This window comes from Gigantopelta aegis, chromosome 12, assembly GCF_016097555.1.
Source record: "Gigantopelta aegis isolate Gae_Host chromosome 12, Gae_host_genome, whole genome shotgun sequence".
Classification (NCBI taxonomy): Eukaryota; Metazoa; Mollusca; class Gastropoda; order Neomphalida; family Peltospiridae; genus Gigantopelta; species Gigantopelta aegis.
In genome coordinates this window covers 12,208,590-12,223,321 of record NC_054710.1, presented here as the reverse complement: position 1 = coordinate 12,223,321, position 14,732 = coordinate 12,208,590, and the positions used below count along the sequence as shown (strand labels likewise).

At 39.9% G+C, this 14,732-nt stretch overlaps 1 protein-coding gene across 1 annotated transcript; it reads left to right on the top strand.

Annotated features, from left to right (window-relative positions):
• Window positions 1–10,695: 10,695 nt before the first annotated feature.
• Window positions 10,696–13,972, top strand: LOC121385826 (carcinoembryonic antigen-related cell adhesion molecule 1-like). Its single transcript, XM_041516615.1, has 4 exons — window positions 10,696–10,708; window positions 11,380–11,475; window positions 13,017–13,277; window positions 13,704–13,972. The coding sequence occupies exons 1-4, from the start codon at window positions 10,696–10,698 to the stop codon at window positions 13,970–13,972; spliced, it is 639 nt and encodes a 212-aa protein (XP_041372549.1).
• Window positions 13,973–14,732: the final 760 nt, after the last annotated feature.

Below are 14,732 nucleotides of genomic sequence, written 5' to 3'. Positions count from 1 at the left end.
TGCTGGTTTTCTTAAAGAATAATATGGACTAGCATGTTAATTCTAACAAATAAACAAAGCTCATTAAAATGTGTATGTCCTCTGCTGTCATATGAAAAAGAAACATAAATATTAAATAATATTAACTGTATCGCGATGCGTATTGTAATATGGGTTTGCTGTATTGCAATATATCGCGATACGGTTATGGCCGTATCGTTGCACCCCTATTACTAAATGATGCTAACATTCACATATAAAACACATCATTACGTTTTAATCCCATACCAAGTCTCGTAACATGTTTACTACACCTGTCTATGTAAAGAAAAATGTTTTTGAACAAAATATCATCAAATTGTATAGATGGCGTCATAACCTAGTGGGGGGGGGGGGGGGTGGGGTGGGGTGGGGGGCTGCATGGCGTCATAACCTAGTTTTCCGTGATCACGTGACCTTGGTAGGAGACAATGAGCTTGGTGCAGGTGTGTGACCTTGGTAGGAAACAATGGCCTTTGTGTAGGCGACAATGGCACAATGGCCTTTGTGTAGGAGACAATGGCCTTGGTGCAGGTGTGCGATTATGGTGTATTCAATTCAATTTATTGCATATTACCAAACAAACTGGTGTCAGCAAACAAATAAAAGCAAAGAAACATACAGCACCGTTAACAACAACAACAATTAATAATAACAATATTAATGTACAGGCGTTGGTGTTGGTTTTGGCTTCATTGTATAACGTCTATTGTGTTGTTGTTTTTTGTATTCACAGTGGACATACACGTGGATGTTTTTTTCACAGTGTTTTATTCTAGACACCCAAAATAATAGCCGTTAAAATATTTCTCGTGGGGAAGGACTGTAACTGTTTGCTGACTGTTTGGTTTAAAGTGAGGCTTTCATGTCGCCAGAGTAGCAAGGGATCTTTTATATACACAATCTCATACCCCTTATGGGGCCAGTATTTCATAATTAAATACAAACTTTTGTGTGTGTGTATGTGTGTGTGTGTGTGTGAAACACTCCAGCCCATTGCTTTGAAGAAAGAACGCGTGACTGCAACTCAACGCTCCAACCTAATCTGTGCTCTTTTAACTGCCAACCAGTGTATTATGTCTGGTATATCAAAAGTTGTGGTATGTGTTGTCCTGTACACACAACTCTTGCTACTATAAAGTAGCGACAGAAACATTCAATCACAAATCTAGTTATAGAGTAGAATACACAAAAAAAACCCGCAATGGTTTAGAGAGAGAGAGAGAGAGAGAGAGAGAGAGAGAGAGAGAGAGAGAGAGAGAGAGAGAGAGAGAGAGAGAGAGAGACGATATGCCACACGTAATTAATCCATTAGTGTAAGTCGGCGACACGCGCGCCACCATGGGTTTAACAAGTAGTATGTGTTGATCAAAGAGAAATAACTGCATTTTTAAACAGAAAATTTATCTAGAGTACTAGCCTTCTTACAGGGCTTTTTAATTACCAAATGGGTAAATACAGTAATCGATCTAGGATCGATCCCCGTCGGGTATATCAAAGGCCGTGGTATGTACTGTCCTGTACACACAGCTCTTGCTACTATAAAGTAGCGGTAGAAATATCCCATCACAAATCTAGTCATAGAGTAAAACACACAAAAAACAAACGCAATGGTCTGGTTTTTCATTTTTTTTATTTCTAAAGTACAATCGCTGGTCTCTCTAGAGACGATTACACATGCAATGGACACACATTGGGTTACATCGAGAGGCCTTAAGGGCGACATGTGAATAATATGAGTATATTTCTCTTCATCTTTGTGTTCATCATCAGTATCATCATCATCGGTATCGTCGTCGTCTTGTTCATCCAAATATTCGTCTATCCAGGAACGATGTTGATTTAATTTAAAACGAATCTGTGGTTTCACAGCTCTGTCTGGATTCACAAACTGTAGAATTTTCCTGGTGTTGGAACCTTTGTCAAAGTAATGCATATATGTCAGAAAGCGAGAGTACGTGTCTTTAAATAACTTCCATTGCAATGTCTTCATGTTTCTTTCGATGGCATCTTGGGACATGTTTTTTTCTTCCTAGCGTTTCCTCTTGCTTTCGAAATAGTCACGATTGATGTCAAATTCACGCTCGATCATCAGACGTACGCCTTCGTTTTCCAGATCGGACGACGGCTCTTCATTTTCCTCCTCGCACGTTTTCACGTGTCGCTGCAAGTCACTCCCGTCTTTTAAGACCAGACCACACGTATCGCAAGACTGCATTCTCTTGAATTTTTTCAGATAAGGCTCTACCTCATCTTCTTCTTCTTCGTCTTCACTTTCGTAGGCGGGTATGCCTGGTAGTTTTCTCTTGAATGCGTTTCTTTGCATGATTTGCTCGTAGAGCTCCTTCTCCGACGGTGGTTGAAACTCTTCTGAGACATTTGCCGTTACACTCGTGCTTATATACCATCCGGACGGCCCCGTCTCTAAACCATTAGGTCGAAGGCGCCAATGGCCGGGCGTGGTCGGTTTCAAATCCACCAAAATATGTCCGTAGGGCCTGTGGGTAGCTTCCTCAAACCGCTGCATGAAATGACGAGTATTTCCAGGATACATCTGCTGTGCCAAGGTTAGGACTTGCTACTTGTCGATGGGGTTGTTGAACAGTGCCAGGTAATGGCAGTTTCTTCTCTGTGTCGGGTCCTTGCTGTTATAGAGGTTCTGGTTGATGGCAATCACAGAGAGGTGTAACAATCTTAGGAGCTGCTGCTGCTGCAGCGGAGCAGGAGCTATAGGAGCCCTAGGAGCCGGAGCCGGAGCCCTAGGAGCCGGAGCCCTAGGAGCCGCAGCAGGAGCTATAGGAGCCAGATGAGCAGGAGCTATAAGAGCCATAAGAGCCAGAGGAGCCAGAGTCTGCTCTCATCGTTTCTGTTCCACCCCACTCTGTTCACGTTTCCGTTTCTGCTCGGCCTTGGCTTGCTCTACCACCTGCTGCGTTGGGGAGACCATGACGACTTTGGGTGCCGGGGGCTTATTCTGTTCCTCTTTTTCTTTCTTCCACATAGGGTCGTAGAGTTCTAGACATCGATCTACACTGTACATGATCTGACTCTTTCCACCACGTTGAATTTCGAAGTGAGGCTGAAGTTTGCCTTCTGCTTGCAACTTGTAGAAACGGGTCCACTTGTCCACGTCGGGAACGTACAACTTGTACTGGTCTGACATGTTATTTCTCTGATGGTTCTACCTCAAATGACGATGTTACCCATCACCCTTTTATTTATACTCTCTACAATTTCACGCTTGCACACAAAGATTAAATTTTGTGTGGTACGTATGACCCATCCCCCCATCCCGAAGAATAGCTCGTGCACGGCTCAGGGCCACTCTCGGAACCACACTCAGGGCCTCACACAGGGCCACACTCAGGGCCTCAGGGCCACAGGTCCACACACACACACACACACACACACACACACACACACACACACACACACACACACACACACACACACACACACACACACACACACACACACACACACACACACACACACACACACACACACAGGGTCATCCTTAAATTAATAACACACAAAACGTGTTATTCACCAGTTTATTTTACAACACGAAAAGTATCACACTCATGCAATACGTATTTAATGTCTAAACACATTGTTAATTTTAAGGACATCTCGGGGACAGTCTGTAATGTTCCATCACTGGATCGTCCATCTTCTGCAATCTGTAGGTACGTAGTCCACAACAGTAACAAACGACGGCATCGTGGTCTCCCATGTAGAAGAAGCCGGCCTTGGCGAGTTCCCTCGGTATGTGACTCATCTGGAGGGGCCACCGACCAAATGTGTAGAGTCGTCTGTAGAATCCTCTCATTTGGGTACTATGGCAGAAACAAGTCATGTCTCGAAAGGCCATCCCATTCGTTATCGGCGTCGTTGGCATCATCAGAGTCCGTTTTATATTCTCGAGCAGCATCCGTCTGATCCATAGGTTCTTCATCCACGATTTCATGGGTATCCATGGGTTCTTCATCCACGATTTCACCGGGTTCACGAGCAGCGTCCATTTGATCCATGAAATGTTCTTCTGGTTCGGTAGCTACTCTTTTGGATTTGATCGTGTGTTTTGCGGAACATTTACATACCAAGACATCGTCCTCGTCGCTACTGCTGCTGCTACTGTTGCTGTCCATTCTAGAATATCCCGATGCCATCTCTGGAGCGCACGTCTTTCACTCTACAACGGTCGAATGACGAATGACGAACACTTCTAAATCTAAGGTTTATAGACACAATGTTCGAACTCGTCCTGGGTTTTTCCCATGACGTCACCGAGAATGTCTGGACAGTCTAAATTTACCCATTTAAACGACCCTGTAAAGGCTTGTACTCTAGGGAAATACTCGTGTTTAAAATGCAGTTAAAAGAGCATAGGTTAGGTTGGAGCGTTGAGTTGCAGTCACGCGTTCTTTCTTCAAAGCAATGGGCTAGAGTGTTTCACACACACACACACACACACACACACACACACACACACACACACACACACACACACACACGTTTGTGTTTAATTATGAAATACTGGCCCCATAAGGGGTATCACATTGTGTATATAAAAGATCCCTTGCTACTCATAGAAAAAATGTAGCGGGTTTCCTCTCTAAAACTGTCCAAATTATGTTTTTCATCCAATAACCGATGATTAATAAATCAATGTCCTCTAGTGATGTCGCTAAACACAAACAAACGTTGACGGTCAGTGTGCATACCATAACAGATTTATTCTGCTGGTTAAGACGGGCACGCGTCGGTATGTCTTTTGCAGTTCACCTGGTTTTAATTTAATGGTAATTTGTAAAGAAACTTGTTAAACAATTTAGTCTCAGGGTGTTTTTGGTAAAACAATAAAAGTTCTTTGAATTGGTAGGGTTTAATACGTTAATATATACACTTTAATTTTATTCATTATTTAGTTACATGCTAATGCAGCGATGCCCCTTTGACGCAAATAGAAGATATACTGCAGACAATTTAGTGCATGCAATTTTTCTTTACGTTAATATATACACTTTAATTTTATTCATTATTTAGTTATATGCTAATGCATCGATGCCCCTTTGACGCAAAAAAAAAAAAAATATATATATATATATATATATACTATAGATAATTTAGTGCATGCAATTTCTCTTTCTACAAGAGTTGTCACTATGGTGCATACTAGTAAACGTTTTAACATCTTTGGTTGTTTTCTTCTTTGTCCCAACCAGTAACCCACGACTTGTATATCAAACGCAGTGGTATGTACTCTCTTGTCTGTTGGGGGTAACTACTCAAAGTTGCTAATATTATATATATTTTTTTTTTTTACAGGTATTAGTGATACATAACTACAGCATAATCTATCCCAAGTATAAACGTCGAGTAATTACAACAAGAATCTGGAAATTGTACTGTGTTGCCACATGGCTACCCTTTTGGGATTTTACAGTAATATAAATTATTTGAACATATTTTACTTGTGATTGATGTTTTTAGCATTCTGAATGGAATGCAAAACACATACCCATTGTCTTTCTCTTTGTCTAGCGGTCTCTCAGTCAAGTCACACATGGGCGTGCGCACACTTTTACACGCACGTCCACACACGTATGCACGCATATATTTATATCAACATGCAAAAACATAAAGACATTTAAATAAGGTGCCTATACTATAAACTGCAAAGCAGTAATCTAGTAATAGTTATACCCACACTTTACGAGGTGTATCGGTGAATATCCCTACAGTTTCGGTTGTGGGGCCTTCGGGGAAAGGTGTAGGTTATCGGTGAATACACCTCCACTTTTAACAAAAGAAACCATGACAACGAGACCAAGTCAAATTATGTACTAATTTTCGATAGGTATGAAACTGTTAGTTGTTATTGGTCTTACATATATGTGCTCATATTACATGTGTGTAGTCTTGGTAATAAAGGTTGAACACATAGTTGGTGTAAATTGTTTTATTTTGTGATTATTTCTTGCAGGTGCATCACTGGATCTTTCTGGCTCTTCGTCGTATACAGTGTTTAATCAGTCATTTACTTTGACCTGTACAGTATCACAAGCTGCTGATCTAAGTGATAAAATAGTATTTTATTGGAGTACAACACCCGATGCATTTGCTTCCCTGTCCCAGAAAATGGACTCATGCACTGCGTTTAATGTTGCACCATCAGGTTACTCTGCATCCTGTGGACGTGGAACAGACAGAAACTTGTCCACCACTAAGAAGTATACTCTGGAGATCAAGAGAGCCACGGAACGTGATGCTACAGGCTGGTGGTGTGGATTGAATATAGTTAGAACACGTAGTAATGCCATCAGCCTACAGTTCAGCAGTAAGTCAGAGTCTTAATCTCAACCACATTGATATCATCTACTACTCAATTGCCCATTATATGCTGATATAATGTTAGAACTACTCACCCACTGTAAAACACTACTTTTTAATTGTGATGACTGCCCAATATACAGAGATTGTGTTTTATCCTCTATTGGCCAATTATGATGACCGATTAAGACAAAGTCAAAAAGTATACTAGCAGCTTGTGACTTTTGACGTCAAGTACTTGTAACGTTATATGAATAGATACATTAAAAGATCGTTCATTTGACATCATACAATGTAGTTGAAATAACAAAATTAATAGGTTTTCCCCTTAAATTTTATGGATTGCAGAATAAAAATAATAGAGTCAAACCTGTCTTAAGCGGCAACACAAGGGAGTAGATAAAAGTGGCCGCTTAAGACAGGTGGTCGTTGATTACAGGTTGCAACAAATAGTCTTTAACACATTTGTGTTTTAGCTTCTGCACTGCTAATTAACGGATGTGTGCTTCACAGTTTACTATAAATAAACTTTTGACATGTCGTCTCCTTCAGCAAAAACTGCAACTGGAATGTATTAAATTAAACGTTCTCAACAAGTTTGTTTTCTCTTTCCATTTAATTATTTAATTTCTACTTCATGCGGTGTATTATCATAGTACCTGAACCTACAAATGTCAAGCGTAGCCTGCCCAGAGGCATTTAGATGCACTCCATAGTCATACTTTCTTAACTGATACACAGTAGAGATGTCGGGACGGAACGGGCACTTGAGTTAGCCCCACTAGCCCTGATTCCACTCCATAGTCATACTTTCTTAATTGATACACATTTGAGATGTCGGGACTGAATGGGCACTTGTATTCCTGAAGGTGTGAAGATCGGTTATTTGCTGCACCTTATCGCTGTTGTTAAAAGGGACGTTCCCGAGTTTGCTGTATTGTAAGATGTTTTTGACTAATAAAATATTTCTACGATTAAACTTACATATTAAATATATTTTCTTGTTTAGAATATCAGCATCTGTATATTCAATGTGTTTCTGGTCGTCTCTATATTTGTAAGAAGCCCAAACTGGATTTTGTCTTCAAATAATTTCGTACGAATTAAAATGAAATTTAACCTAGTACAAATATTAGAACATCAGAAACACGTTTAATATAGAGCTAGTAATATTTTATGCAGAAAAATATATTTGAGATGTAATTACAATCGTTAAAAAGTCTCCGTTAGTCCATAACATCTTAAAAATTGCAGCTAACTCAGGAGTGTCCGTTTAAATATCCCTTTTATGTAATAGTAAACATTTACTGTGGCCGCTTAATACAGATATTTTAGCGATTTGGGATCTGATTTGGGTGGCCGCGTTAGACAGGTAACCGCTTATTACAGGTGCATTTACGTTATAAATCGTTAAGGCAGGTGACCGCTAAGACAGGTTTGACTGTACCTATATTCCTACCCACAGGGTTTTCTTACTATGGTGTTTACTACAAAATATTTCTTTATGAGGTGGCTAATTTCTAAATTGCGCATACAAATAGTGTGGTGGGTTTTTATTTTGCTTTTTGTTTGTTTTGTTATTTGCAAAACAATCTTACTTTGAAATTATTTACAAAAACCCCCAACAAACAACAACAACATCAATGTTCATGGAGGCTGGGAAGGACTATAGTTAATCATGCAGGATCTTGGCTTTATCCTATATCTTTATCCTTTATCTTTATCTTAACAGCATAGACTAAAGCCAATGTCATACTTCATGAACTTGTTATTCTCTGTTCATCTTGTCCTGTCCCAATGTGTGCACCTTAGCTGCCAAAACGTACCATAGTATGTTTAAAGATTAAAGGCATACTGTCACGGATTTAAGGACCTTATTTCTCTAAAAATGATAATAAATAAAAATTACATTAATTATTGGAAACCAAATCTAGCTATCGCATCACCTTAAAGGTCCACAATCATGGCACATTATTAATACACAGTATATAAAAAAAAAAACCACACATAAAAAATACATTATTAAACATATAAAACAAAAATACCACCCCAATTATTAATAAAGCGACTTTTTGTAAAACGCTCGGGGGAAAAAAACCGACCCAGTCGATTTGACCCGCATCTGACCTGTGACGTCACATCAGGTGAATTCCACTCATTCATTAGTGGGTTAGCATGGCGACAGCATGTAATGATTCTTCGGAAAATAGCTCATTCTTATCGGACGTTATTTGGGACATTTCGGACTTGTCGCATTTATCTATTTATTCTAATGCTACCTCGAGTGGTGAGGAGCAAGGAGAAAATCCGTTAGGGGTACTTCCTTATCAGTTTGAACCGTAGTATACCGACGATGATCCGTCAAGCCAAATGCGGTCCGCCTGTTTGCAGCACAGAGCCCGGACGTCGCCCGGTGACAAAAACAAACCCCGAATGTTAATGTCGTGGTGTACATTGTTCATGTTTGACATAAAGATACACCTCAACACGATGCATTTATATATGTTAAAAAAATTAATGTAGGAAAAATATTTTTTAGAAAAAATACTAAATAATATTAACTGATAACTGGATAGCATTTAAATAATTAATGCATTGCAATTATTATTAAAAACAACAAATACACGTACATACATTAAATATGTTTTTTAAAAAAACATCATTAAATATATTAACCAAGGCGCATTCATCGTCAGTCTAATCATTACTCGGTTACAGACATCTACGATTGGTACGTTTCGTTTACAAAATATGAAAATAGAAGATTTTATTGTTCGAAGTTAATCATTTAATTGGTTAACTAAAGGCTTATTTGCAAAAGCAATACATGTCTACAGATTTCGCAGACATCGGTAGCTCGAACAGCATGTGACACAGTCGGCTCATTACGAGATCAAGGAATCTAAGTGGTTGTGTGTGGAATGGAATGGAATGGAAACTTGTTTAACGTGCCCCTATCCACAGAGGTTCAGGCACGCCCACCGCGGATTTAGCCTCTGACTTCGCCAGTGACTAATTCCGGAGCAGGACGGGGGGGGGGGGGTTGAGTTTGAAGTGGGCGGAATTTGGAATGAAACCATTTAGTAAAGTCCAGCGAGAGCGCGGACCAAATAGCAGACACCAAGTGATAGCCGTGCTGTGATTGGCTGAAGTTTGATTCCTTGGCAAAACCTGTCAGATAGCTAAGTCTAGTGAGAATAACTGCATCCAAAAAATGTCTGGACCCTATAGTTAAGCCACGAATTGGTTAAGACTGCTCGGCCGAAAAGGTTTTATGGTGATTTTGAGCACTTGATCGGGCGCCAAAGTAAAATGCGTCAGACTATTTATAAAAAAATAAACATAAAATTTTTGAACTCGATCAAAAAGTTTAAAGTCCAACTAGCCCAAAAAAGGAGGTTGTTACCTGTCCTAGCAAAGGTTGGCGTCTACGGTGATCCGATGAAGTCGGTGGTGTCAAGATGCGGGAGGTACGGCCGGTAGGCGGAGGTCGCTAAACCCCTGGCGATGGATCGATAATCTGCCCCCGCGACGGTTTTCAGGACGCGATGTAATGTCGGGTTGTCCATCTCCGAGAGTAGCATTCCTTGGTTGTATCTTCCGTCCCGGCGGATGGTAAGGCATACTGCGTGGTGTCCCTCCTGCATTTTGACTCGATGGACGGCGAAGTCCCCTTCATCGTTGCTGGCTGGAAGTGGTTGGTAGGCCTGATTTGATTTGATTTGAGACGGCTGGCCTGCAGTGACCACTGCTCCACTGGTTGTATAACTGATTCCGGCGGTTGTGAGGGGCGACGTGGCTTGTCTGGAGTGTCACCCGGAGGAGTGGTCGCCTTTCTCTTCACAACAACCGTCTTCCGGGCCTGCGTCTCTACGGGTGTCGCCTGTAAAATCGGCGACACAACCGGAAGCGCTGAAGTAGAGGCCGGTGGAGTAGGTCTGTTGTCCGGTGTGTCACAGATGGCTGTGTCGAACACGTTCAACTCGTCCTGTTCGTTTGAAGAGATTCCAACAGTTGAGGCCGGGGCCACTTCCGTCTTCGTCTTCTTACTCCGGTGAGCGGCGTTGGGCGGTCCAGCAGACGGCTCCCCCCTGCGCCGCCGCTGGCGCATGTCTCCTCTTCCTCCACCTTCCTTTCTTCGCAATCCTGTCTCCGTACACCAAGGTCACGGTTGCCCGTGACCCGGTGTACGAGACGCGGTATTCTATTAGCGTCTCATAAGTCGCAATTAATCCCCCCAGGTGGGGGTGTGGAGGGTGGTGGGGATGGGGGTGGGGGTGGGGATGGGGGGGGGGTAATTGCACAGCGCATTCGACCACGACCGGTTGGTTCGGCTGCATAATGAAACTGTTGTGTGAGGTACTGCCAATGTGATAATCTGTGATTATTTAATGTCGTTGTAAAGAGGTGTTTTGAGACGTCGGATGCACGTTTGTTCCTAATTTGCTCTGTCAGTGTCGGAAGGTGTGAATTCCGTTGTAATGAACAGAATAACACTGATGTACGTTTGTTCCCGACAATTTGTGGTCAGATTGTATAAATGTCGCAGTAACGACGGTGGTTGTAACGAGGTCTGACTGTCACTGTATATGTTAAAACAATAAATGTAGGAAAAATATTTTTTTAGAAAAAATATGTTTACATAACCGCTGTACATAACAATATCACGAACATCGCCCGAAGACAAAAACAGATAGTTTTTGTCTTCTGGCGATGTTCGGGATATCGTTATGTACAGCCCGAACATGAAAAATGCGATTTTATTTTCCAAAAAATATTTTTCATACATTTATTTGTTTAACATATATAAATGCATCGTGGTGAGGTGTATCTTTGTGCCAAATATGAACAATGTACATCTCGGCATTAACATTCGGACTTTGTTTTTGTCTCCGGGCGACGTTCGGGCTCCGGGCTGCAAATAGGCTGAACAGGGGGGATACAGGCTTGAAACAGACAAGTTCTTTAACACAAGTTTTGGTGCCATTCCCATCGACCATCTTAGATAATTGTCGTAATCCACAGGTGTGAAGTGGTCACTACAAATCGAATCCCATCTTGACGGTCCTTTCCAATACGCACGTGTTCGGTTTAAGAACTGCTTCCGTGCAGACAATGTCGGTTTGTCTTTCGGAAAAAATATGCAAACTTCTTTTCCGTTTAACTGTAGCTTTTGTACATCCATACACCGAACAATGGTTCACCATGTTTCACATTTGAAAGATATCTTCAAAATAATATTCCAAACATACAATTCAATTCAATAGAATAATATTTTCGCGTTTTAAAAATACACGTGTTCCACTTCCATGTAAAATGTCTGAAAGGCTGCGAATCGCCTTTCATTGTTGTGCTTGTTGTCGCGTCACGGGGTCACGTGACTGAACTCTCGGAGTTCAGAGGCTTTTTGGCAAGCGATGGGGAAAACGCGACTTTTTATTGCGAATATATTAAAAACGGGTACATTTTTTTATATTTTTTTTTATTGTAAAATATATACGTAGATGCCAAACAATAGTGAATTACGTTTTTGATAAATGTAGACCTTTAACTGAACCATGATGGAGTGAAATCCATGTCATCCCTCTCGGCAATTTTAGTTTTTGAATTATGGACCATTGCCATAATTCAATTATTTGTTTTACAAAATGTCAATAATAAATGAAATATGGTGGTTATGAAGATGGTTGAATAAAGTACATTTAGGGACAAATCAAATTATTTTTTCAGGTAATACTTTGTTAGACCATTAAATAGGTCAGTGGTCTGTGACAATATGCCTTTAACAATCCTTATAAGTTACATACATGAGATGATTCATGCATAACATTAAACTGTATATACGTTATTGTTTTATTTGTGCTGTCATTGTTTTATCTGTACCATGTGGGGTTTTTCGATACTTTTAGTTAATGGCGCTGTACAGAGTGGCCCTGCGCGTGCTGTAACCTCACCGTGGTGCAGGGGTGTAACATTCTCTATGAGAATGGCCAATACAGCACAAGTTGAAGTTTAGAGTAAAAGTCAGTATCTTATTTGTGATATTTGTATTTGTATTTTTTTACAGTTCTTTACACTGTTTTTATTTATATCTTGAATTTTTCTGTTGATGTTGATCATCACCATTGTTTCCATTACCATAGTTTGACACCCAATAGCCGATGTATTTTTCGTGCTGGGGTGTCGTTAAACATTCATTCATTCCTGTACAGAGTGAGTCATTATACATTTATTACCTTTTATTGATTGTATGTATTGCATTTTCTTCTGTGTAATGTATCTATACGCTGGATATAAGTAGATATACATGTAGACATAAAATGTCTGTTATCAGCTGATAAGATTGATGTAAAACAATTATACCTTAAATGCATGAAAGTAATGTATAATCACTACATTGGATGACCGTTACATTACCCACTGCTAACAACGTAAAAAAAGAGAGCTATATCATACGTTTCAAATTGCCGTGTTGTTTTGTAGTATTATCTCCAAATACACTTTATTCTAAATAATCAGGTAATAGAAAATATTACGTATCTCGAAAACTGGGGTAAAATACAAAAATTAATTACTGTTCATATCTAAGTATTGTCCCTTTATTGAACGATAACATCTGATACTGTATGGCGTGCTATTATATAGTATTGTTTATTGTTCAGGAGGTCCAGACACTGTTACATTCAATCTGTCATTACCTGGGTCTGTAACAGAAGAACAGAGTCTGACTGTGACGTGTGCTGCTAGTTGTAATCCCACATGTGACTATTCCTGGACCCTGGGAAATCAGCTGATCTCATCAACCTCTCGGTTATCACTGACAAACATCAACAGGAGTCAGACAGGGAATGTGTACACGTGTAATGTGACCAACTCTCTTATACCGAAATCTAAAACTAAACAGTTCACACTGACAGTATACTGTGAGTATGATATTTTAAGTGTTATAAATGTATTATTTTAATCACACATGAAGCGACAAATCTACCAAATTTGAATATAATCCTATAAGTAATGCATGAAATAACTGTAATGTAAAATCTAAATTATGACTTACTAGTGGATACACGAAACAATTGAGGCGTACTCAATGGGCTGTAACTGAACCTTTAGCAACGCAACTATGTTGAAAAATAAACATACAAATTAATTTAAGTCATTAAGGAAAATCAAATTATAACGCCATGGGCAAGATATCTGAGCAATTCTTTTATATTTATATCCCCAAATCCTCAGCTATGTACAGTGGTTATTCTGTTAGAAATGTTCGTGTGGGAAATATCCACAATCAATACACAAACCTTCGTTTAGAACAGACATACATTTTGAATGTGCCAGTTATATCCTAGATGGTCCAGACAGTGTCCAGCTGAACTCGAGCTCTCCACTGATAATCCAGGAAGATGACGATCTAGTTGTGTCATGTGAAGCAACTAATTGTTCTCCATCCTGTTCTTTCACGTGGAGGTTTAAATCGGAGATGAAATCAACCAGTGCCGTGCTGTCCTTAAAGAACATACAGAGGTCATCAGCTGGTGACTACACGTGTACTGCTAGAAACAAAAACACTCAGAAATCATTAGACGAGACCATTACTCTGGATGTGCAATGTGAGTAAATTAATTTTCTATTCCATTTTATTTTAGAAGTTTTTTTTTGGTTTTTTGGTCGGTTGAGAGGGATCGTTTTGTGCAAGGATTTAACTTGATAGAGCATTTGCCTAAAATGCTTGGGTCATTGGATAATAATTATTTGGTTTCCCGTCTCAACCAGTATCCCATGACAAGTATATTAAAATGTTGTGGTATTTCGTGGTGTGTTGTGCCCTAAATGTTGGAAAGAACAAAAAAATCTATTGATGCTAATGGAAAAATATAGCGGATGTATGTCAAAAATATTAAATGTTTATCCTACAATAGCCAGTTATTAATAAACCAATGTGCTGTAGTCTAAATTGTGTCATTAAGCAAAGACAACTTAAAGCTGCCATCTCTGGTTTCAGTCTTATAAAATCAAGTTCTACGTTCAAATACAAGCATAACTGCACTTTTAATTCACTCGCGAGTGATTGGATTAACTGTTCTAAATGCTTAAATAATAAAAATATTCCAGGGACTGCCGCTTTAAAAGTCCTGTTGCATATTAAGTAAATAACATCATTTAGGTAGAAATTCATATCATGTTGTGAGGAAGAAATGTTTTTATTTAACGACGCCATTTACGGTTATATTGCATCAGACACACACATTTTGAGTGGAAACCCGCTGTCGCCACTACATGGGGTACTCTTTCCGATTAGCAGCAAGGATCCGAACCCAGTACCTACCAGCCTATAGACCGACGGCCTAACCACGACGTCACCGAGGCCGGTATCACGT

Excerpts from the sequence above, each read along its gene's own strand:
- LOC121385826 (XM_041516615.1), top strand. Across the intron at positions 11,476-13,016 it reads CTTCCGTGCAGACAATGTCG|GAGGTCCAGACACTGTTACA; the intron begins GTTTGTCTTTCG and ends TTTATTGTTCAG. Across the intron at positions 13,278-13,703 it reads GTTCACACTGACAGTATACT|ATGGTCCAGACAGTGTCCAG; the intron begins GTGAGTATGATA and ends GTTATATCCTAG.